We start from the raw sequence: 24,701 nt of genomic DNA on the forward strand, positions 1-24,701 counted from the left end.
CGGCCCTGTAGGTAGGTAAGTACTCTGTACATTCGGGGAAAACTACCCAGCACTACCTAAGTACTTCTATGTACCTGCTCAAGTACCTAGCTAGTTCAGCACGGGCTCCGACGTACTTGGTGCTAGCTCGTTGGCGGCCAAATTCGAAATTCTCACTGATTGCAAGCAAGCATCCGTGAGAATACTCGTTCTTGCGCGTGCCCAACAACAACCCATCGACACAAAAAGTCCCACCATTGACTGCTTTTACAATCCTCGCGGCTTTCAAGATGGGGATTCCAGCTGCTTTTCGATGGCTTTCTAACAAGTATCCCAAGATCATCTCGCCGGTGATTGAAGACCAACCGGTTGTAATGCCAGATGGTTCTGTTGTGCCTGTTGATACGACTAGTCGCAATCCGAATGGCGAGGAATTTGATAACCTGTATCTTGATATGAACGGCATCGTTCATCCGTGTGCGCATCCGGAAGACAAACCTGCACCCGAGGATGAGGAGGCAATGATGCTGGAGGTATTCAGGTATACAGATCGTGTCGTCAACATGGTTAGACCTCGAAAGCTTCTCATGATTGCCGTCGGTGCGTAACTTTTGCCATTTTTACACAAGTTCGCCCATACTGACAAGGGTTCTCTCCTAGACGGCGTCGCACCTCGCGCCAAAATGAACCAGCAACGCTCTCGACGGTTCAGATCCGCACAAGATGCCAAAGAAAAGGAAGAGAACAAGAAGGAGCTTTTGAAGCTCGTAAAACAACAAAATGGCGGGGTTCTACCGTCGGATCACATCGAAAGTGCCACCAAGAAGGTGTTCGACAACAATTCTATCACACCGGGTACACCTTTCATGGATATATTAGCAGTGAGCTTGCGGTATTGGTGTCAATATAAACTGAACACTGATCCAGCATGGGCTAAGATGAAGGTCTTGATCTCTGACGCTACCGTCCCGGGAGAAGGCGAGCACAAAATCATGTCGTTCATTCGCTCGCAGAGAGCATCACCGGAATATGACCCTAATACCCGTCATGTTATCTATGGCTTGGATGCCGATTTAATCATGTTAGGGTTAGCAACCCATGAACCTCACTTCCGAGTTCTTCGTGAAGATGTATTCTTCCAGGAGGGGAAGGCTAGAACATGCCAGTTATGCGGACAAAAAGGACACGAGGCACGGACCTGCCGAGGCGAGCTAAAAGAGAAAACAGGCGATGTTGATGACAGGACTAGCAATGTTACGCTGAAGCCCTTCATCTGGCTTCACGTTTCGGTGCTGCGGGAGTATCTGGCAGCCGAATTGGCCGTTCCTGGATTACCATTTCGGTTCGATCTAGAGCGCGCGATTGATGATTGGGTCTTCATGTGCTGCTTTGTCGGAAACGATTTTCTTCCGCATCTGCCAGCATTGGAAATTCGAGAGCATGGCATCGACACTTTGACAACCATTTGGAGAAATAACTTGCCGAGCTTGGGCGGCTATGTCACTAAAGACGGGCATATTGATCTAGAAAGGGCACAGCGGATTTTGGATGGCCTCGCGAAGCAAGAGGGCGCGATTTTCAAACGTCGGAAAGAGCAGGAAGACCGCCGCGAAGCAAACGCAAAGCGAAGAAAGCTGCAACACGACAATAACTCATATCGCGGGAGCCGCCGAGGCCCTGCTAAAAACAGTAAGGATGGCCACCACGACCCTTCTCAAGGCTTGCCTCTTTATTCTATCTCCTCATATCCGAAGGAACCGCCTCGAGCTATCACCCATGACATGGTTGTGAATAAGAGCTCTGCTCAAGCTGCGATTGTTGCCAACAAAAGCGCCGCAAGCATCATCAAGGGGCAAATACGAGCAGCGAATCGGCATGATTCTGTTACGACTGAACCCGAGATTTCTTCTTCCGTCCTGGGCAAGCGTAAAGCGGAGTCTCAGCCGGGCATGGAAGCCGCAGACACGGACGCCGGAGTTGTTGGCGCTGCGCAACCTAGTAAAACAGAGCATCCGGGGCCGGCGGAAGAACCAATTGACACAGTACGCCTGTGGGAGGATGGATACGCCGACAGGTATTACCAGCAGAAGTTTCACCGCAGTCCAAATGATATCTCTTTTCGACACAAAGTAGCTCGGGCTTATGTTGAGGGGTTGGCCTGGGTCCTTCTATATTATTTTCAGGGCTGCCCTTCATGGGATTGGTACTACCCATACCACTACGCACCGTTTGCAGCAGATTTCAAAGACCTTGCGGGTATGAATATCGTATTTGAGAAGGGGAGGGTATCTAAACCATTCGAGCAGCTCATGAGTGTTTTGCCAGCAGCCTCGCGTCACGCCCTGCCTGAAGTTTTTCATCCCTTGATGACAGATCAGGACAGCGAAATAATCGACTTTTATCCCGAGGATTTTGAAGTGGATCTGAATGGCAAAAAGATGGCCTGGCAAGGTGTGGCCTTGCTACCTTTTATTGATATGCCCAGACTGCTGGCCGCTGTGCAAAACAAGTATCCGCTATTGAGCCCGGTCGAGGCCACAAGAAATGCTACCGGAAGAGACGTGCTTTTATTGTCAGACAGCAACGGGAGCATGTATGACGAAATTTTAACCAAGTTTTACTCCAAGCGACAAGAATGCTCTAGATTCAAACTAAACCCAAAAACCAGCGATGGCTTGTCGGGGAAGGTCGAAAAACAGGATGATTATGTTCCGCACAGTGCGTTACAGTATCCCCTGGAAAGACGTGCTATGCCGGATTTAGACTTTGATAAATCCGTTAGGTAAGTAACTCGGTGTGGAAACTCGGCAACTACTTACTTACATTGGCTTCTTGCTAACGAGCATCCAACAAGTGTTTTTTACGATATGCCACAGACGAATCAAATTCATAAATCGATGTTGTTGCGCGGGGCAAATCTTCCGCCGCCTTTGCTGACTCCCAGTGACATTGAGGTTATTCGCGGCAAATCAAGGCGCGGGGATCATCCTGGCTATGGGCGTGGCGGAGGACATGGTGTCACCAGCAGAGGGAACTTTGCCCCCGTATGGCGGCCACCTCCTCCTGGAGGTCCTGGTTTTGGGGTAGGAGTTCCGCCTCCACCTCCCGTATATGGTAACAATAGCTACTACCCCTACTATAGCGATTCTCGAAAATTGTAATGATTTTTTTTAAATAAATCTACACATATAGCACAACTCATGTAAATTCACAAAAAAAGTTTAGTAGTTCAAGAGATTTTTTTTTAAGTGCTTGTTCTTTTAAAAACTTTTTTTTAAAAAGCGTAGTGGTCTTTGTTTTTAAAAAATAAAGCGCAGTAGTGTTGATTTTTTTTTAAAAAAAGAAGTGCAGTAGTATTGTTTTTTTTATACACAAGTGAGATTTTTTTTTTAAAAAAAAAGTGCAGTACTATAAAATTTTTTGTAAAAAGTGAAACTCTGAAATTTATGATTATTTTATCTTTTAGGACATAAATGCGCCTAGTACTTTGAAAGCACCCTCTAAAAATTTTGCAAATCGCAAAAAAAAAGTAAGTCTTTGATTTTATGTCCTGTCTCCGTCAAATTTAGTTGCCGGCCAGCCCTGCATTGTCCATTTATTTTCGACCGTGTCGCCGCCCATAATTAGCGTGTGCTCGAGCAGGCAGCTATCTTCCTCCATTTTTGCCCCGCTGAGCAGCCGGCTGCCAGTTCTAAGAACACATCTATTTCCGATCTCCAAGCGATTAAGATCGAATTTACCCCGTGTATTTATATGAGCAACGACACTTGCATCATCCACGACAACTCTGTCACCAAGCGTGATTAGATCCGGCTCAGTGAACATCAAGTTGGGGCAGCCATTCGCAAACAAGGCACAGTCATTTCCAATCTTAGCACCTAGGGCTCGAAAGTACAAAACAATCCAGTTAGTGCCGGTCAAGAGACCGAGAATACCTTGACCACGATAACAGTGTTTGCGAAGCCTTTCAATACTTAGAAAGAGCTGCCACCGTTGGCAGTATGGGGACTTATCCCAGTCATAGTTGCCGGGTTGTCGACGACCCAACAATACCCACTTTGATGCTATGACTATGCACAGTGCCAAAACGGCTTGAAGTGATGTTAGTATGGCAAACACCAGTGTACATAACCCAAACAGCACTCCAGATTCATAGAGCATGCTGTTATTTCGAGCAATAAGCTGATTCATGAGATGATCTACCAGTTGAACAGAGGTGATATTCGGTATGTTCCAGTAGAAAGCAGTAAATATGGTCATGAATGAAGAGTAACAGAAGATGATGGCGGGTCCAAAAACATGATACGGCGCCAGCTTCAGACAGAAAGCTCTCCCAAACGGTGAGATTGTTTCGGGCACGCGCAGGTCGTCATCTGTATCACTACCAGTCTGGAAAGGCTCCAAGCATGTCTTTGATCCAGCCAAGGTGGCTTCACTGCTAATGCGCTCCCTTCGTGTAAAGGCCTTTGAAATGCTTCGATCAGCAGTCAAAGTGTCGTCGCTGCTCAGATGACGAATCCTTTGCCGAGGTTTGTGCTTCTCATGATTTCCAGCAGATAGACATACGGCATCGCGGCCTTTCGATCCTACGTATGTAGAGCCGGCTTCGTACTTCTTGTTTCTGCCTGTCAAAGAACCAGATCCCATCGTCGTTCGCTCGCCAACTTCTACTCCAGGAAGGAGACAGACCCTATCCGCAATCATAGCACCGTCTCTAATTGTGATGGGGTCAGACCCCACACCATCAGATGTTATGAGGTGTGCTCGAGAGCCAAATACCACGTCATCGCCGACGTCAAGGAGGTGGTAGTCTCCAATGCTAGGTCCAGTTCCCGGCCAGTAAACTCGTTTTCCAATCTTGCTCCCGAGCATACGCAGCGCAATCGACGTGGCTTCGTAGTGATAGCCAAATAATGCCGTCATGTCATGTAGTCGGGACACGGGCAGGAGGCTCTTCATTACATTTGCTCGCCAAGTCGAAATGGCACCATGACCATGCCCTGTCTGACTGAGCTCACCAAATACGGCATCCAGAACCAGTTTGACGGCTACTGAGAACGCGAATACAATGAAGGGGCTGAAGAAAGTCTTCAAAGACAGTGCGAGATAGTGGTATGCGACACGTCTAGGTTCGGTGAACCAATCCAGGATGTTTCGAATCGGTGTACCGGCAACCATGGGCTGCTGTAGAACCATGCCAACCAACCCTCCAATCCAGGGTATGAGCGACAAGAGCCAAGAGATCAGCCGCAGGGGTGAAGTAAGAAAGACTGTCAGCAGCCAGTGAGGTTGTGGTGCCGCATCTGGTGAAAGATATCGATTTCCTTCGTCCGCATCCTGCAGCTCCCAACTTGAAGAGTTTGGTCCAATACATGTGTTTGACGGGATTTCCGTGCCGGCCGCAACGATGGACGAAACTCCGACAGAAGACCGCTCTCCGATAGTGATTTTCCCAAGATACATTGATGTATTTCCTTCGGCTGCAAAGGGTCGACATATGCAGTGACTCAATACCGCACGGTCACGGATATCTAGAAGATCCCATTCCCCCAGTGACGCTCCAGCAAGCTTCACATTCTTTCCGATTCTCGCACCCATGAGCTTACAGTACCACGTCTGCGTCGTATCATTCAAGCCGAACCATCCTTTGCCAGAGATACTGACGATCTTCTGAACCATCCACCATCTCGTATGATATGACCCCCACATCGGGTAGAGGCCTTCACGATAGCGGCCGATAATGGTCCACTTTGCGAGGATACCAGCGAAGGGAAGGACAATTCTGACAACGATTCTCGAAAGCAGAATGCTCAGCGTGAGATTGAGGAGCCGGCCGGGAACCGTTGTATTGGTTGGCCAACTCTGCATACCACTGAGCGCCGCGATGAATATGGTCCACTGGAATGCCCTGCGTAGTGGATAAAATACGACGAGAGGGATCAGTTGAATTGCCATTAGGAATGGATTCGTCGAGCTGTTGGTTTTTGTACATCCAATGACCTCGTCCTCGGTCTCGCTAGTTGTTCTTGCTGGCGCATTCTTGTCCACATAGGCTGCAATAGCTTGAACAGAGCCAGAATTGAAAATGATGTTGATAGGAACCTGGATGCCGAATTCGCTTCTCAGAGCTGAAGTAACGCGGCCGGCACGAAGAGAGTCGCCACCAAGGTTGAAAAATTCGACGTCTCGGGGCAGCTCAGCTGGGTGGCAGTAAAGCATATTTGCAAACACTTTGGCCACCTTGCCCTCCGTTGACTCAGTCAGCTTGTCCATGGATGCTCCAAGCGATCTATCCACCATGTCCTGGAGCTTCTCGTCATCCACTTGTCCTTCATCATCCGTAGGAAACGGCTCTTCTAGAACATGGACTGTTTCCGGTACCATGTAGTTATGAACGGAGCCGCAAAGACGCTCCTTTAGATCTTCCGCGAACGCCATGGAAGGTGCTGGATAGAGCAGCTTCGCCGGAGCGCAGAATATCTCCGGTAGACATCCGCTGCTTCCTCTGCGCATATGATATCTCCCATCAGCCGAGACTGCCGCATCCAAAGATTTGCATATTGCCTCCTGGTCAATAATGCAGGGGGCACATGCGATCGACACGGACAACGCCGTGTCAGGAGCAGGGCAGGTTGCTTCCCAGTGCCTTCGCAAATACGGTGTATTTTCGCTAATCTCTGGCAAGCCAAGCCTTTGCCCAAGCTTTATTCGTAGCACCTTATTATTCTTCTTTGGCAGATCATCCATGTAGATTATTAGCGCCGGCCACTTTACTTGCTGCAACGAGGAGCGCAATGCGCTTTGCAGTCTTTTCAAGTCAATTCTGGTCTTGCCAGGTGGTGTTACAAGCACCACAGCGACGACCTCTTGTAGCACGTCATGGGGTGCCGAGAATGCCATGACTTGGCCGACCTTGCCATGGATGGGGGAAGTTGGCGATAGCGACGCAGACATGATTGCATTTTCAACCTCGAAGGGCGAGATTATTTCTCCTCCGCGATTTATGACCTCTTTGCTTCTCCCCGTGATGTAAAGATAGCCATCGCTATCCATGTAGCCTAGATCGCCAGTGTCGAACCAGCCGTCAGGGTTGAACGACGATTTGTCGAACGAGCCGTCGGGCCGCAAATAGCCAGGGAAAACAGGTTCGCCTCGGACGCAGATCCTTCCAACCGCCCCGGGTCCGACTTTGCGTTCTGACCAGTCCAGCACAGTTAGCTCGGGCCCGGCACTGACACCAGACGATCCTTCTCGGCTATAAGTGTGCTGAAGCGGTGGTGTTGATATTGGCATACATCTGGACGTCAGGCATTAGCGGATTCTCCACGTCTGGTCAGTCGTTTTGACCTTGATCTAATGTGATTGGGATTGGATGAGTTACAGGCCAGAACATACTCTGTCATTCCATAGCTTGGTAGGACAATGCAGTTAAAGGTATCTCGAATCTGGTTGGCCAATGACGGCAAAAGGCCTCCCGCAGCATTGCAGATGAGTCGTATTTTGCTCTTTTTCAGCGAACCCGGTCGTTCAAGTGCCTGAGCAAGAATGACGGAGTGCATAGAAGGAGACGCATAGTACCATGTTGGCGCCAGCGATTCCACAACATCCCAGAATAAATTCGGATCAAACGCAGCACAGCAGACTGTGCATCCTCCAGAAAACACCGGCGCAAATATGTTTCTTACCAATCCGCCACTTCGAATCTTGTTAGCCGCGCCATCAAAGTAGCTTGGTCCTAGTTCAATCAATGGAAGCAACACTTACACATGATATAGAGGCATCATATTCAGGCACGTGTCCACCGGGCTCAAACCCCAGGAATCCATCACAAATACCACTCCGGCAATGATCGAATGCAGTGTAATTGGAACTACCTTCTTTGCTCCAGATGTACCGCTGGTAAAAAGAACCAGGGCAATATCATCGGGCGCATTTGGCAAGGGCCGTGGGCTTCCAAGGTTCAAAACATGTCCAGCAGTATCGAGTATGCGAATGTCATCGCCATGATCCCAATTTACAATGTAGACTTCTATGTTTTCATGCCTGACCCAGTCGTCTCTTAGCTGTAGTTTCTCGTACTCCTGTGAGCTGGTCAATATGGCCTTGGCACCTGAATTGAGGACGTCGGCTCGAAATTGCTCTAGCCCAGCTGCTGGGTTGATCGGGGCAGCAGTGTGATAGGTGGTGACGGCGATACATGTCGCCGCGAGAAGTGGTCCATTAGTGAGGGCAATAGCAACAACCAGTTTCCGTCCCGCAGGACTGACAGCCAGGGGGAAAGTTGCCACGAAATCATGCAACCCCTTGTGTGTAATAAATTCGTTTGGATTGGTTGTTCGTAGCGCTGGACGGGAATCGCGACACATGAAATCCAATAAAGACTCGTATGAGCCCTTAATAATAGTCGATATCGTGTGTCTAAGTTTTGCAACCTCACCGTCGGGGTTTGACTTCAATTCTTCAGGTATAAGCTTCGACAGTCTTGCGTAACATCGTATAAGCGGTATCGTGGGCCATGGGCCCGGCGCCTCCGTCAACAGAGCGTGTAGGGAGTGCAAGGACCGCTCAGCGTGCTCGACCTTGTCCGAAATCGATGACAACATGCCCTTCTCGTCCCGTTTGCTGCAACCTTCATGATTTCCGCACGGGCCGCTACTTGAAACCTCTGGTGACGGTATGTTGAATATGTTCTCCAAGGCCGACAGTCCTTTGAGAGGTGCTTGCTGGGCCATGTCCGGTATCTTGTAATAGCAGCAGGTTGTAGCTACGCTGTCTGTCGGTCAAGCTGGAGGCTCCGTCTGAAACGGTTGCTGATCAGAACGAAGAAGATATTACATGATACTGAATATGGACTGCGACGGCATCATCTAATGAATCCTGCGCCTGGAACCTTTTGCAGCCGTAAGATAGATTGCGTGCCGGTCAGCTACCTCGACACGAGGCATACCAGTCATGAGGTGGGAAATCTCAGCGCCACCCTCATTACATCCATCGCCATACAGAAAGAACTGATGTGAAACACCATGATGTTGGATCTTCAAACATTAGGTCCCATCTCGCTAGGGAGACCAGTAGAACCGTCCATCCCGATCCTCCTCCTGCCCTCATCAGTGGCATCCTCAGTGTCTACAATGGGCTACTAGCCGGGGGGAAGAAGGGAGGGAGGGCCAACTTGGTTCGTTTGTTTGTGTCGACGCTGAGTGATATACTACTTAAAACAACGTCTCATAAATTGGCCTCAAGACATGCCAAGAGACAAGTCTGTAGCTGGCCTGCTCATATGTAGCTCCTCTTAGCCAACATTGATGGATCAATGGCATCTGTAAGCCACGAGTCATATTGCCCAGCTGGTCGTTTCTTCTAATGGGATAACCGAACAAAAAGGAATGAGTGGCATGAAGCTCAGGTTGCACAAATATTCCGTCACCCGCAATGCAACAAACATATTTCCAGCGCTGTCATAACGTCAGCAAAGGATAGCAGTAACAACAAACTTGATTAGGACGTGTGTCAAAGTCGGGATTCGGCAATTAGCTCTAGGACACTGCGCTTCTGTGCATGAAGTTGACTCACGAAGCACACGCGAGCGGAACACATCCACCTCAGCAAAGGGGCAATCTGCAAAGCTGTGTGTTGGGGAAGGTCATGGAGTCTGGTGAAGATGCCAGATTCGGATTAGCCATTGGGAATTACTACCAGATTTGATACGGCCCGGAACGCGACCTCTCCCTGGAGAGACATGGAGTCACGGCTGCCAGTCGTACCGGGCGGATTGGAGAGGAATGGAATTCCCTTTAATTTGATACCAACAACAAACACACGCCCGCGAGCTTCAGCGGAAATCCATGCCAATGACCGATGCGAGCACGAAATCAATAAATAGACATCATGTTCGGTATTTGTCTCCCACAGCGCGGTGATACGGGGCACGGTCAGAAGAGACTCGTAAAATTATTCTTGTCTCACTATGCGAATATTTATATCCATATTTACGGCCGGTTTGCCTCGACCAAATGACGGAACGGGACGTTGACATAACTCAAACTTGGACAGGTTAGCTGGTGACCAAGATGACCCATCACCCTCGCTCAACCCCTTTCCGCGTATTTCGCACAAGCATGCCATTCGGCACCTACCTACAGTGTGGGGCAAGAAGAAGAAGTATTTGACCAGAGAAGGGGCATTCCTACATATTAGTGTATGCTTCCACCTAGGAACTTATCAGCGAGCAAAGACTGCAAACATTAGGTAGTTTCTGAGGCACTCACACACACACTCGCACACTTTGTCAACTACTATGATGACAAGACAGCTAATGACAAGTTTTTACCAGAATACAGTAAATTCTATATTTTCCTACAATAATTTGAGACAGTCTTGTGATAGCTTTGCTGTCCTCGGAAACGGCGGCCGCACTCGTGCTTAGTATGTATAGTAGTAGGAACTAAAGTTGCAAAAATAGCATATCTTTGTGGTACGCACATGAGCAGAGAGGCCCCACTTCCGAAGTATTTTGGTTACAAAGCGGAAATATGCAATTAAAAGACTAGCCTGGCAATGTGGACAACTTAGGTCAGATAATGAGCTCTCCGCAAAACCTTTCTCTAACAAGCCGAGTGCCGAAAAGTCCTGTCGTTCTTTCAACATCGGTCCCAAGGAAAATCATCATGACCTCAGATCAACCAATTTCCACGTGCGTGTCATTGCACTGCGACACGCAAGTGGAGGACAATATGCTGACTGTGACACAGAGTCTATGTACACAACCTCGAAGAAAGGGTGAAAATCCAGTCCTTAAGAGAATCACTGAAGACTGTATTTTCTGAGTTTGGTGATGTCGTCGATATTGTGGCCAAGAAAAACCTCAAAGCCAAAGGCCAAGCCTTCATAGTGTTTAGCGATCCTGAACATGCTAAGGAAGCAGTCGAGGAATTACAAGGGTTCCAGCTCTTTGACAAGCCGATGAAACTGTCTCTTGCCAAAACGCTAAGTGACAAATCGATAGAAATGAAGTGTTCATTGGAGGAGTATGAAGCACACAAGAGACATCGCTTATCAGAGAAAGGTATGACGGGAACAGCCCACCGCAGAAAAAATTTGGTTTTAACATCGCATGGCAGAAAAACGATTAGCTTTGGAGGCAGCCGATAATGAACGACAACCCAAGAGAGGTGCAGGCACTACCACTGACGTCAGGCCGAGCAAGCTTTTCAGGCCATCGGGATTAAAGTCAACAGGACCTGCTGCTTCCCAAGTAATTCCGGACGAATATCTGCCACCCAACAAGATCCTATTCTTGCAAAACATCCCAGATACATATGGCGTCGATGCATTGGGCGCGATTTTTGGCAGATTTGAAGGATTTCGCGAAATCAGACTCGTTCCCGGGCGTCGAGGCATCGCCTTTGTAGAGTATGAGGCTGAGCAAGGCGCAATCGACGCAAAAGAGAATACATCTGGAATGAAATTAGGAGATGTTTCGATCAAAGTTACTTATCAAAGACAGTAATCACATGATCTGGAGATGCGAGTAAAAGTTTTCATTACATTTGTTGAATAATTGTGTGGCCGAGCGGACCACGTTAGTGAACAATGAAAGCGTTGTCCACGGCTGGATGGAGCATCACCACAACTATCAGCTTAAAAAATAACGTCCTCTTCGTCCGCGCCGGCAAGAATATCTCTTGGGCCAGTCCCCTCACTTTCCATCTCATCACCCACCACCCGGCCACCAAAATCCTGACGCCTTGCCTTCATTTCCGCATCTGCTGCTGCCGTATCTCGCTGCTTTTTATTCGCCACCTAGGCCACGAAAGTTGTCAACACTAAGCGGTCTGAGATGGTGGAGTTATCATTACAATGTCCTTACTTTCTTCAATCTGTAAAATTCCTCTCGATCAAGCTCGTCGAGTTCAGAGTTTATGTATTTGATAGTATTTTCAGTTCGAGGGATGATGACGTGTTCGATTGCGTTCACTGTTACTTATGTCAAAGATAACAGGTCATCGTAAGGAGCTTGGGCTTCGAAAGCCTACCTCGCCTATTTACCACCTTGATGACTTCGTCGAGTATGACGAACGCCGTTTGGAGACTAGCGAGCTCTACGAGAGCTTCTACTGCTCGAGCATAAGTCTCCCGGCAGCGCTGCACTTGTTGGCCACCTTTGCCCAAGCCCGTTAGGCCAAAATCATTATTTCCCTCTGTAATGTAACTTTCGAAAGCCGGGAGAAGGACACCAGATACATTGTCTTGCTTGGTTCGAACACGGAACCGAGCCGACTTGGCTGATTCCTGAACTTGATATCCAATATCCCCTCCAACCGCGTATGTAACTTCCGCCAGTGAGAACGCTGCAATTTGCATCACACGTCCCATTTTACGCTTTGCTTCATCGATTCGCCTCGTTATCTCTGGTACAATTTCATCAGCCCACGATCGGTCGGCAGTGACGGCCTGGAGAGCATGTACCTCTGAAGCGCCTAGCCCGAATAAAGTTAATTGAATCTTGATTCACGTGGAAATCACTGAAGTAGGACTTCTTCTGTTACTTACTTGGTTAAGGCTTCGCTTTTCCGCTTCAGCAAACTATGCCCCGTCTCAGCACCTTTGAGCTTTGCTTTCATGATTCCCAGCGACTGACGAGTCGGAAAGACGGCCTCGCGATCCTACGAAGCTGTCAGTGCCAGTCTGAAAAGATACTTTGTCCATTTTGAAACGGCCGAGTAATACGGAAGCACCAGACATGGTGACAAGCGACAGAGATGTCAGCAAAGGCTACACAGTGGTTAACAGACAAAGACAGACAAGATGTCTGCTGGCTTATGATCAGTGCAAGTGTAAGTGCCTGCGCTCGGGTAGGTTATTGTGTTATTATGTCACTGTAGTGTCAGCCACCACCGACTAAGTCTCGTCCGGATAATCGCATAATTCTCCGCTTTAGGATAACTAGCGAGCAAACGAAATGGGTCAGCTGTATTCATGCCCCATGTAATCAGACTCAGGTTGCTCAAAACCTCTTTTTCCTCGACCATGACAGTGTTCTGAAGTCCCTGACAAATTGAGTCTCGCCCAAAACCTTTCAAGAGTTCGCGATTGAGGGCTGCAACCTCAGGGCTAAGCAACAAGATGGCTGTCTTGGACGGGAGCAAGTCAAATTCTCGTCTCGCAAGTGTCGTGAGTACATTCTGCCTTGTCCCTTGATGGCGTTGTTCCAGGCATGCTCCCGCTGACCAAGGCCAAGTCTTATGAGGATTTTATATACGAGCAGGACGTGGCGGGCGACCCGGCTAGCATCAAGCCTTGGCTGGTCTATGTTGATTTTAAATCTCGTCATGGGACGGCTGCACAACAAAACTTCGTAATGGCTCGTGCATGCGCACAACTGCCACGATCATACAAACTGTGGAAAATGGTACAGTCCACAACGCTGTTAGGAACAAGACGTCGAACTAACCGCCACAGTATCTCTCCTTTCGTACCAAGCATGTGTCACAATTGAACCCGGCTATTTTCGCCTCCGAATACAATAAAGTCAACGCGCTATTTGAAAAGGCACTTATGCTTTTACACAAAATGCCCCGAATGTGGGAAATGTACCTTCAATTTCTCACCAAACAACCAGCCATCACTCTCGTTAGGCGAACTTTTGACCGCGCCCTAAGGGCGCTACCACTCACCCAACATAACCGAATTTGGGCCTTGTATGTGCCCTTCTCAAATGCTGCGTCGGGCGACACTGCAGTCAAAGTTTGGCGGCGATATGTTCAGGTGCATCCTGAAGAGGTGGAGAATTTCATTGAACTTCTCATCCAATCGGGTTCGTACACCGAAGCTGCAATAAGCTATGTCAACCTTCTGAACAATGTCCGATTCACGAGCAAGGCTGGGAAGGGCCACTACGAGATATGGAGTGCAATGGTCGATCTTATTGTACACCATGCCCCAGAGATAGAAGCAGACTATGAATCGGGCATCGACCTTGAAAGTATTATCAGAAGCGGAATCGCTCGTTTCCCAGATCAGAGGGGCAAGCTTTGGGTAGGTCTAGCCACCTTCTGGATCCGAAGAGGAAGTTTTGAACGAGCACGAGATGCTTTCGAGCAGGGCATCACAACTGTCATGACAGTCCGCGACTTCGCGTTGATATTCGAGTCGTATGCCGAATTCGAAGAGTCCATTATCAAAGCGCTTATGGAAAGCGCAACGAATCGGGCCGACCTTGGAATAGAAGATGAGAATGCAGACTTTGAACTGGACGTGCGAATGATGCGGTTCGAACATTTGATGGACCGACGGCCTTTTTTAGTTAACGATGTGCTTCTTCGTCAAAACCCGAATCTTGTCTCAGAATGGGAGAAACGAGTGGTTCTATGGGGGAATAACAAACAAGAAGTCGTGCGCACATATGCAAATGCTATTGCTTCTATACACCCCAAACGGGCCGTTGGATCGTTTTACAAACTCTGGGCGAACTATGCACGTTTCTATGAGCAAGGAGGAGATTTGAGAAACGCGCGCATAATCATGGAAAAGGCAGTCAAGGTCCCCTTCAAGTCTGTGGCAGAGTTGGCTGACATGTGGATTGAGTGGGCAGAAATGGAGCTTCGGAATGAAAAGTTCGATGAAGCCGTTCTGATCATGTCAAAAGCTGTCCAAGCCCCTAAGCGGTCCCCGGTCGACTACTTTGACGAAGCACTCTCAGCGCAACAGAGAGTCCATAAAAGCTGGAAACTTTGGAGTTTCTACGTGGATCTCGTAGAAAGTGTTTCTACTTTGAGCGAAGTAAAACGAGTCTACGAACGCATTTTTGAACTTCGAATCGCAACACCGCAAACGGTTGTCAACTACGCGACTCTTCTAGAGGAGCACAAGTATTACGAAGAGTCTTTTAAGATTTATGAGCGGGGCTTGGACTTATTCAGCTACCCAGTAGCCTTCGAGTTGTGGAATCTATACCTTACCAAAGCAGTAGACCGGAAAATTGGTATTGAGCGGCTTCGAGATCTCTTCGAGCAAGCCGTCGAAGACTGTCCCCCAAAGTTTGCCAAGACCATTTACTTGATGTATGGGAACTTGGAAGAGGAGCGAGGCCTGGCACGACATGCCATGCGGATATATGAGAGAGCCACGAGGGCGGTCGGCGATGAGGACCGCGCAGATATGTTCAATTTTTACATTACCAAGTCAGCTTCCAATTTCGGACTGTCATCTACTCGGCCCATCTATGAACGAGCCATCTCAGCATTGCCAGATATCGAAGCTAAGGAGATGTGCCTAAAATTTGCGGACATGGAGAAGCGATTGGGCGAGATTGACAGAGCGCGTGCAATTTATGGGCATGCATCACAATTTTGCGACCCACGAACAAATGTCGACTTCTGGACGAGGTGGGAACAATTTGAGGTCCAACATGGAAATGAAGATACATTCAAGGAGATGCTGCGCATCAAGAGGAGCGTCCAAGCGCAGTACAATACCGATGTCAACTTCATCGCGTCACAGGCCCTTGCCCGGAGTCAACAGAGTGCAGATCACCATAGTCAACACATCAGTGCTACTGCCGAAGTCACCGCCGAAGTCACCAAGCAATCATCAGCTATGCATGGCTTCGTGGCAGCGAGTGACGGGCCTCCAGCAGGCGTGACTGATCAACAAGACCCACCCGCAAATCCAGATGCGATTGATATAGATGGCCTCGATGACTAACATCCCGTGGATAAGCTAACGAGGTTCTCTGTGGTCGTCGTTTTTCATGACCGCATCTTTTCTGAGCTTGTCTTGAGCTCTCAGTATTCTGTTATTTTCATCTCCTGTTTTTTATTTTCTTCCTGTTTTACAGTTTTACAGCACCTTTGTTGCCCGCACTTCTCGCACTCCAGTCTTTCCGTATTTCCACTGCAGTCAATGCGGTCAATCGGAGGGCACGATGCTGTGAGACCATTTTTTCTGTGTGTGGTCTTGTATCCCGTCAAAGATAATAGGTTTATCTCGCCACTTCGAGCAAGACCTGTTCTTGGGAATTTTGTATTTGCGTTCGTATTACTTGCCGCGCTTCATCTCGGCGATTTTAGCGTGGTATTTGTCGGCATAGTTCCGGTCAATATGACCGTCGCGGGAGTTTGGTGTTGCGTATATGGAGCCTTTGCGTTTCTGGAATCGGCTGGGGGGAACCTTAGAAGCATCTGTATATGAATTTAGTGTTTTGTCGCTTCTGGCAGGACGGGATAGGGTCGGTGTTTCTAGTGTTATGATGTAGCTGTAGGGCAGTGGTATATCGTGGTTTTAGGTATACAGACCCCATTCATCGCTAAGCCTTCTATCTTGTTTAACGTCTCCCATGACAGGTGATTCAGTCAACACCACCGGGGTATAGTCTGTTGGTTGCGACTGGTACTCCTTGGGCTGTTGTTCCTTACTCATTGTTGATTTACTCTTCAGTAACTCGCGTGTACTGTCGTGATGTATCCGACTGTGAGAAGGGGCTGTGGACCTTTGGTGTCAGGGTTTTTTGGGGAGCACCGGGGCATATGATGGTCGATTTTATACTTTCACGCGGGCTGAGTATTCGGTGTCTGATGGGCTGGACTAGCCAATTTTATCCCTACCCCGCAAGTCGGTGTGCCTATTCATAATGAGGTTCGACCTATGGCGAGCCTTCTGCTCGGGTTGTAGTTATGATATGGTGTGGCCATTGTCGAGGCATTGGCCAGTGCTGTCTGCGTCTGACGTCACGGCTTGTGCCACACTTGACACTTGTGCTGGCTGGTAACATTAGTAACTAACGTAATTTGTACGTGGTTGGATCGCCGTCAGAGGAGCGGAGGTTCGTAAAAAAAAGAAAGTAAAGTGATTCGGCCATGTTCAGCGAGCCACGCCATATTTTTCGCAAAGTTCATAACAGCCCATACCCCCCAAAGGGCCTGCAAATGATGGAACAATTTCGTTGCTAACGAATCCAGCTACCCTAGGCGAGCGAATCAGTGACCCACAACCCAATAAACCGCAGTAACCAACAAGCCTAAACACAAATCCCAAATCTACCGCGGTCGACATGCGAAAAGTCAGCATAATCCACAATCCAACCAGACCAGCCCATATTGTTGCACGCGTACATCCGATACCGTCCTGTTTCCAGAAGGACCAATACCTTTATGCTGCTTCGCATTAACCGCCGATCCAGCTTCTTGGTAGGGATGAGCAAGAGAAAGCTTGACCTGTTTCTTTTCGACAAATTCTCTACTGAAATGAGACCCATCATACAGCTTAATCCAAAGGAGGATCAAATTCGACGGCTTCTCCTAGACGTATCCCAGTCCATTAATGACTCTGGATTAACGACGCAGCCTGTGGTTGTTCGTTGGGCGGGAGGTTGGGTTCGGGATAAGCTACTAGGTATCGAATCCCATGACATAGATGTCGCTATAAATGCGATGACTGGAGTTGATTTTGCAAAAAGAATGCGTGACTACTGCGGCACAGAAAAGACAGGCAGAACACACGCAATCAGACCCGATGACATTGGCAACCTCCACAACGTCTCAAAGAATCCCGACAAGTCGAAGCACCTAGAGACCGCCGTAGTTCGAATTCTAGACCTCGACCTGGATCTAGTAAATCTAAGAAAAGAGACATACACAGAGGACAGTCGTAACCCAACTGTTCAATTCGGCACAGCAAAAGAAGACGCACTGAGACGGGACGCGACCATAAACGCGTTATTCTACAACATACACACCGACCAGATAGAAGACTTTACGGGTGGGATGCGTGACTTGACGGCTCGAGTCTTGCGGACGCCGCTTAGTCCGCTGGAAACGTTCAAAGACGATCCGCTGCGCGTCTTACGCCTGGTGCGCTTTGCAAGTCGGCTTGGTTTCTCAATTGAAGAAGAAACTCGCAAGGTTATGGCACATCCCGAAGTCTTGGATGCCTTGCAGGTCAAAATCAGTCGAGAAAGGGTTGGTATAGAGTTTGAAAAAATGATGAAAGGTAAGCAAAATGGCTGCCCTCACAACGGTCTCCATTCCAGTGCTCAACGAGCCTCTCGGCGAGAGAAGATAGCATCCGCCATGCCACATCCAGAACTAACTCGAACGAAGAAATAAAGTCACTGACATAAGACCGAAGGAAATAACCCGCGGTCTGCACTGGAGCTCATAGACAATCTACGTCTCTATCAGGCAGTTTTTGCAGATCCTTCCTCAAAATCCATAGCAGGACCAGACTCTTCACGATGGAATGTTGCTTACAACTGTCTCGACAGCCTCGTGCGAAATCATAGCCCGGGCTCTCTCGGCAAACTCCTTATCAGGTCCAGTGAAGCCACTTATGTAGCTTGGAATCTGGCAGCTTTCAGTCCCTGGATGAATGTAGAATTCCAGGTCGACGGAGTTCGGAAAGCCAATTTCTTACCTCCGCCAGCTGCTGCTGCTCGTAAAGGACTCAAAGCACCGAATAAACTCGTGGACACAATAACAGGAAGCTACCGGAACCGAAGAGAAATTATACAGATGAAAACATCAACCTGTATCGGGGCTGTCCATGCAAGAGACACGCTGGGCATGGCTATTCGTAGATGGGACTCGCATGGAGGACCATGGACTTTACAGTTATTAAGCGCTCTTCTTGTAGAGGCTATGGAAAAACTAGATGCGTGGCCGGAATCTTATGACAAAGGTGAGCATACTTATAATACAGACTCTGAATGTTCGCTATAGGCTAACCCGAGCCGTGTATCAATAGAGCAGGAAGAATTCATCAATGGGTGGCAGACGTTTCTCGATCAAATCGCCGATTTGAACGTGTACGATGCTCCAGCAATAAAAAGGCTTCTCGACGGCCGCTCTCTAGCGTCTGCCCTTAGCGTGAAGCCTGGAGTATGGACGGGTAAAGCTCTCGATGTATGCCTGGCGTGGCAGCTTCGAAATCCGCAGGAGACAGACTCAAAAGGCGCCATCGAAGAGATTAAACGACGGCGTGATGAGCTAGGTATCCCTCGATAGAGGATAAAGAGTTGGTGTCCAAAACCAAATGGGCGACGATGAACCAGAAATGGGTTGAGCGGCTGGCACATATGCAGTGGGCGTCGGGCGTTGGCGATTGAGTATCAAGCGGAAATTTTCTTGTGTGACAGATTTTGTGTGCGCCTACTATTACGCACAGTGTAAATCGAGAAATAAGTCGCCAGTCTATTCCATACCGAATAAATATGTCTGATCTGTAGTTGACGAGGGGTTAGCATTTCTACAAACTCTCATGCATGCATGATGGTGTGAAGTGCCAGAGAGGCTCCACAACAGTGTGAAAACACGAAATGCTGCCCGCCCAACTTTCTTCACCTACAAAGACCTCACCCCATTCATATCCTGGGCTTTAACCATTGTTCCATTGCCCGTTTCCACCTGAACTGCAATGAACGAGGCGTCTCTTAGCAGAGAAAACGTGGTTCGGTTGAAGGGTCTTGGATTCGAAGAAGTGGCTGCTGTTGTTCTCCTGCCCAATGTCCGACTTGAGGCTACTCCGTGTCATTTGAGCAACTCGGCCCAGATGACAGCGATTGAAGCGGTCGAAGCAGCTCAGAGTCTCCCGCAAGCATCTGGCGATGAGGTATAGGTCAAGCATCCAACTCTCCCCAGACGCACCAGTCTACTAACATATGGATAGCACAAGAGCCGTCTTGACATATTACTACAAATTTTTGCGTCTCTTGTTCTGCAGCTATCGACAGCCAGAGGCAGCTCTGGGGGAGCGTGGTGCATTAATAACGATGACTCTGATAGTATCCCAGCAGAGATGGATCAATCTGACGGCATAGATTCGTCTCTTAACAGGTCGGACTTGCGGCTCTATGATGACCTTGTTCGGATTTTGTCATCACATATCCTCCGCAACAGAGGAACAGTGGGTGCGTACTGCGTACGATGATGCGTCTATCAATGTCAATCATTTACAGCAGGCTGACAAATCTACCAAAAAAAAAAAAAAGACAAGCAGTACGCTGCTCTCCAAGCTGAAGCTGTGCTTGCCTCGCTAGTCGTGCTACTGCATAGAGTGCAAAATTTCAGACTTCCAACTTCTACACTGGTAGCTGCTACAGCCTACACAGATCCCAACAATTCATGGACAACCAACACTGCGGCTCGTCTTGCGCAACGAATTCTATCCTTGCAACTTCCCGGGCAGGAGCTCGCCGACTTCATCATCGGGCCCGTCCTGAACCAATATATTCGATTGACTATTTCATCGCCAACCGGACATGAACCTTCAGCTTTTTCTAGAGGGTTCAGGTCAGTCAATTTATCAGAATATGAGTATGCCGCTGCGGTATTGAACTGGGCGATCGATATGACCGAGGTTTGCGGCCCCGTTTGTCGTAATATTGCCACTCTCTTAACTAATGTTGTTTAAGTCACTAACAAATAAACTGATTCAAGGGGGTTGACGTCGCAAAATATTGGCATTTCTTTGTGCCGGCACTGGTTAGCTTGGTGGAAAGCCACGAAATCTCCGTCAAAGAAAAAGCGCTCAAGGCTATTATCTCATTCCTGGCAAAGTGTCCATCATCCACAATATGTGCGACTGGAATGGACCGGCTTTTCGAGCGTACTATCGTACCCACACTACATCTTCCAACTGTGGCACTAGAACAAGACTCGGTGACTCTATTAAGGCTAGGATATACGGCTGCTTTGAAGCTGGCAACCACCAGTGGAGATTTGAGAGACGCCAAAAGACGACGCCTTTTAGATGCGATTGTTCGTGATGGGATACTAGCAGGATTTCGCCATGCGACTCACCATATCTTCGTTGTCGACGTCTTATTCCAATATCTAGCGAAAGCGGTCTCATACCTTGGCATATTCTCTGTTAAGCACCTGACAGTACGTATTACAATATCTTTACGATACTCTATCTGAATTCTCTGACATTTGGCGTTTCTTCAAGGACTTTCTCGATGTCATTGAATCTTTCATGTGTGATCCATTTGGTGCAGACCATCCCATCGTGTTAACGTCAGCGATCGATGCGCTCATGGCTATCATAACCAACTGCTGGCCCAGAATATCCAAGAGAAAACGAGTGGAGCAGATACTCCGGATTCTCAGCTTATGTTGGTTAAACGTATCCAATGAGGCTATACAGTCAAACTCCGAGCAAAGCGTACAGAATCTCAAGTCCCGCATCCGTCAATTGGCTGGGGCAGTGCGACTCCTCATGCAGACTCATGCATTGGAGATGACTGGAACTTTAAGAGCAGCAATTTCACGTGATTGCAGACTACAAGACATTTTACTTCAATAAAAAAATGATTATACCATCAACCAGCACGCCATCGAGTTGTCCTTTTTTTTGGTAGCTCTGTGTTTGATACACCGAGATTAGATTCAGAAAATGGTTATCCGTCAATCCAGCGGCTGTTGTTTGAAAAATGATTTCCCATGAAGCCATTTCCTGTAAGCCTTGTATCTCTTTTTCGTCGCGTCTTCTTCTGTTACGGTAAGCGGGTTTTCGCCTACTTTCAGAAGTTCGTCATAGACATCCACCTCCTCGTCTATTTAGATGACCATGAGACCTTGTTCACGCCAACTTCCGTTGATATATTCTTTGTATTCGGACGAATCAACATCAGCAGGCGTGTCGTTCGACACAACAAGCGGAAGGTTCTGTGGGTGGCGTATATATCGACCGTAGTCTTCTGCTTCTTGTTCACCTACGAATGGGTTCAGCGAGTCATCCACAGCTTTAGTGAACGTCCACTGGGCAGCTTTGGACTTCTCCAGGGCGCTCGGTTTTATCTGGCTATGCATTGACTGCTCGTTGTCTTTATTTCCAGAATATATTTCATTCATGGAACCTCGCTCAGCAACCTTCTCCTGAACAGGTTGAAGCCAGCGCTGCAAAGACATGGCCCTTGCTGCCGTCCTTCCGGACGAGACCGACAAAGTCCCTTCTTTAAACTGTTGGACCCGGGGAGACGCCAATGGGCCGTCAAGATCTTCCCTTTTCGATTTGCGCTTTTCGGAATCCGTATCAGCCTCAGCCCGTACTCGAAAAGGGCTGAGGTCATAGCGACCGTCCTGAGCGGACTTCAGAGGAATATATTTTATGGTAGAGTTCATCTTGTAGGCGAACATTTTTGGAAAGGAAGAGAGTGTTGCTGGCCTGTAATACTCCAGCCAGTAGTCATCGATTGCTTCAACTGGAAAACTTGCGATAGTTGCTGGAAGTTTCCCCCACCTTGGAATGATTCTCTCACGCAAGTGAGACGGATTGTACCAGTTTCTATAATTGCAAGGTTTCGTGATAGACCAATCTCTTGGTTTTGTGTGGTGCAGATAATAGTCTGTGGTCAGTTCCCATAGTAAAGGCTGGCTATTAGAGAAGACATAATTGCCTAGGAAAAGGTTGTACGCTTCCTGACGTTGGCTATCCAGGAACGAGTTGTTATAATAACGCTTAAAGCTTTCGATCATATCCCGCGAGTGACTGGTCCATTGGTTGATCTTGCGATAAGTTTCCATGGTGTTCACGAGCTGAGACCCGCCATACTGGACCGCAATCGTATCGCCATGGTCATGCCACATATGTGTGAAAAGATTGACCGCGTCCGTGTCATAATTAACAGTTGTGTCGCCAAGGATTCCCAAAGCGTGAAGCTGGTACCCCAACGCACGCTTTCCTATGACGAACTGAGCTGCATTGGTTCTGTCAAGGCAGTCAATACAGTTTGTTCTTGCGACTCCATTTTGAGCTGTCATTGGGCTAATATGGCCGTCGCCATTTTGGAAGAACCCCGTCGCGGAGACTACCGAGTTTGCAATAAGCTCCAAGTTACCGATCACATCCCCACCTCGAACTTTTGACGCTCGGCTCATGTCCCAAGCCTTATGAATTATCTGTTTATCTGGAGGAAGAAATTGATTAAGGTAGTTAATGGAGTGAGTATATTCCTCTAGGAGCTTGGATTCTCTCGGCTGGCGTTCCTTGGATTTAATAAGGTTGATGACATATACAGGGGCGCCGTATCGACGGAATAAGTCATCAAAATGTAACGCGGCAGCTCCGTAAAAGGGATCAACCAGATTGAGTTCAATGGGTGGCTTTGGTGTCACACCTGTGCTATCCTGGGACCAGTAGAGAGGAATACTACCACGATGTTGAACATATGAAGTATACTGCGGACTGCAGTACAGCCGCGGTCCAGGAGAATGAAATGATGTCGTGAGAGACTCGGAAACTATCTGTTCAGTTTCTACATCGTTGGCGACATAGCCCTAGATGCTGGACGTCAGGGGCTTGTCTGTCAAGGGGAAACGAGATAGGATAACATACTAGATCATTTGCACCACGTTTAAGAAACCGGGCCCCTGCAAAATATCTCGACCTCCTAGCAATGACAGTAATGTGGGCAGTTCGACCATAAATGGAGAGGGCTCGGCAGCGTCAGCATGGTAACAAAAGGGGACGATGAACGAGATGATAATGCCTCACCCGCCTGATCAACATATCCATGAATGATTGGTCGGCACCAATCATAGGCAGCTTGAAGAACCTTTGCTGCGGGACTGAGCAGATAAGAATTCCAGACGAACATGGTATTGGGATCATCATCGGAAGACGGCAGCAGTCCCTCATTGAGGGCGGACCTCTCCCTCATGATGTTGTGTTGAAGTGTCCTCGTGATGTCGTAAGAATAGCTATAGTAGAATGACTTGGTCAAATCCAGGTTATTCAGAATGCCGAGAAACCTCTGTTCCTCCGTGTTACGGGAATCTGCTTTTGATTTCCCTGGAGTCAGAGGAATCAATTCCGTGCCCTCAACCTGATATATATAGTGGCCTCCTACCATTGCCACGGTACTCTTCTTGGTGATGAGAAGCATGTAATACGGCCCTGTGAATTTGATGAATCCAATAATTCCCCAAGTCGTACACCGCAGCTTAATGCCGCCTGAACCCTTGTTTCCGTCGTCAATCATGCCCAATAGTTGGTTTATTTCTTTCAGACTGTAGACAATCTTGTCATCCGTCATGTTGAGTTCTGCACCCTCAGTTGAACGGTCAATTTTGAGAATGCGATATCGCTTCTCGCTAACGTCAACACCAACAACGTAGTAGCGGCTTGCCGTCTCGTAGAGGCTAAATTTGTGCATCTTATGCGTAAAATGGGGGAAAGCCGCTTGACTGTCAGAATTGCTACTGGCTGTGGCTGGGACAAAGTCTGGGGATAGTTGGCTAGATGCCATTCCAACTGGCTTTGGTACGGTTTTTTGGTCATCGTTGGCCAATTCGATGGGTATATTGTCGTCTCTTTGCTCGTTATTGCCCGTAGACCGGACTGTATCCTGGTTGTTCTGCAACTGTGGGAAGGCGGACTGCCATGTCTGGTGTTGGTCACCAGCTACGGGAGGTGAGCCCCAGGTCCTTTCCCCAGCCATGCGGCTTGACAGCTCATCTTCCTGATGTGTACGTTCTGATCGTGCAATTGCGGTTGCGTTAAGTAGCGTGTTGAAAAATGCAACTTGGCGCAAGAGATGTTCGACGGATTTCAGCTTCAGTTAGAGACTACTGGTGGTGGGAGGGCGAGAGGGGCATGTTCAAGCTATGGCAGTTTCGGTTACTGTAATAAGTAGTACCTAGGTACTTAGGTACCCGCTTATCAGAGCAGCCGACAAGTCATACATCGTAGCTGATGTAAGAACACACTTTCCGCCTCCTATATGA

At 48.3% G+C, this 24,701-nt stretch overlaps 8 protein-coding genes across 8 annotated transcripts; 4 read left to right on the forward strand and 4 right to left on the reverse strand.

Moving 5' to 3' along the window:
* Nucleotides 1-269: 269 nt before the first annotated feature.
* On the forward strand, nucleotides 270-3,140 carry MAM_02973 (5'-3' exoribonuclease 2; the record flags this gene model as incomplete). Its single annotated transcript, XM_040821772.1, has 4 exons — nucleotides 270-579; nucleotides 640-834; nucleotides 907-2,761; nucleotides 2,924-3,140. 4 exons carry the CDS (start codon nucleotides 270-272, stop codon nucleotides 3,138-3,140), a joined length of 2,577 nt encoding a protein of 858 aa, XP_040680341.1.
* A 382-nt stretch (nucleotides 3,141-3,522) lies between these two features.
* On the reverse strand, nucleotides 3,523-8,711 carry MAM_02974 (AMP-dependent synthetase/ligase; the record flags this gene model as incomplete). The annotated part of the gene is made up of 3 exons (XM_040821773.1): nucleotides 3,523-7,276; nucleotides 7,375-7,674; nucleotides 7,744-8,711. 3 exons carry the CDS (start codon nucleotides 8,709-8,711, stop codon nucleotides 3,523-3,525), a joined length of 5,022 nt encoding a protein of 1,673 aa, XP_040680342.1.
* A 1,935-nt stretch (nucleotides 8,712-10,646) lies between these two features.
* On the forward strand, nucleotides 10,647-11,488 carry MAM_02975 (small nuclear ribonucleoprotein; the record flags this gene model as incomplete). Its single annotated transcript, XM_040821774.1, has 3 exons — nucleotides 10,647-10,672; nucleotides 10,731-11,044; nucleotides 11,100-11,488. The coding sequence occupies 3 exons, from the start codon at nucleotides 10,647-10,649 to the stop codon at nucleotides 11,486-11,488; spliced, it is 729 nt and encodes a 242-aa protein (XP_040680343.1).
* Nucleotides 11,489-11,619: 131 nt separating this feature from the next.
* MAM_02976 (vacuolar ATP synthase subunit D) lies at nucleotides 11,620-12,723 on the reverse strand (the record flags this gene model as incomplete). The annotated part of the gene is made up of 6 exons (XM_040821775.1): nucleotides 11,620-11,781; nucleotides 11,849-11,955; nucleotides 12,015-12,389; nucleotides 12,448-12,458; nucleotides 12,532-12,644; nucleotides 12,709-12,723. The coding sequence occupies 6 exons, from the start codon at nucleotides 12,721-12,723 to the stop codon at nucleotides 11,620-11,622; spliced, it is 783 nt and encodes a 260-aa protein (XP_040680344.1).
* Nucleotides 12,724-13,551: 828 nt separating this feature from the next.
* Nucleotides 13,552-15,684, forward strand: MAM_02977 (pre-mRNA splicing factor SYF1; the record flags this gene model as incomplete). The annotated part of the gene is made up of 1 exon (XM_040821776.1): nucleotides 13,552-15,684. The coding sequence occupies one exon, from the start codon at nucleotides 13,552-13,554 to the stop codon at nucleotides 15,682-15,684; it is 2,133 nt and encodes a 710-aa protein (XP_040680345.1).
* Nucleotides 15,685-16,017: 333 nt separating this feature from the next.
* MAM_02978 (uncharacterized protein) lies at nucleotides 16,018-16,398 on the reverse strand (the record flags this gene model as incomplete). Its single annotated transcript, XM_040821777.1, has 2 exons — nucleotides 16,018-16,160; nucleotides 16,275-16,398. The coding sequence occupies 2 exons, from the start codon at nucleotides 16,396-16,398 to the stop codon at nucleotides 16,018-16,020; spliced, it is 267 nt and encodes an 88-aa protein (XP_040680346.1).
* Nucleotides 16,399-17,435: 1,037 nt separating this feature from the next.
* On the forward strand, nucleotides 17,436-18,980 carry MAM_02979 (Poly A polymerase, head domain protein; the record flags this gene model as incomplete). The annotated part of the gene is made up of 3 exons (XM_040821778.1): nucleotides 17,436-17,967; nucleotides 18,139-18,654; nucleotides 18,721-18,980. The coding sequence occupies 3 exons, from the start codon at nucleotides 17,436-17,438 to the stop codon at nucleotides 18,978-18,980; spliced, it is 1,308 nt and encodes a 435-aa protein (XP_040680347.1).
* Nucleotides 18,981-21,533: 2,553 nt separating this feature from the next.
* Nucleotides 21,534-24,415, reverse strand: MAM_02980 (SacI domain-containing protein; the record flags this gene model as incomplete). The annotated part of the gene is made up of 3 exons (XM_040821779.1): nucleotides 21,534-23,252; nucleotides 23,311-23,411; nucleotides 23,470-24,415. The coding sequence occupies 3 exons, from the start codon at nucleotides 24,413-24,415 to the stop codon at nucleotides 21,534-21,536; spliced, it is 2,766 nt and encodes a 921-aa protein (XP_040680348.1).
* Nucleotides 24,416-24,701: the final 286 nt, after the last annotated feature.

The sequence above is a fragment of the Metarhizium album genome (genome assembly GCF_000804445.1).
Source record: "Metarhizium album ARSEF 1941 chromosome Unknown scaffold_5, whole genome shotgun sequence".
Taxonomy (NCBI): domain Eukaryota; kingdom Fungi; phylum Ascomycota; class Sordariomycetes; order Hypocreales; family Clavicipitaceae; genus Metarhizium; species Metarhizium album.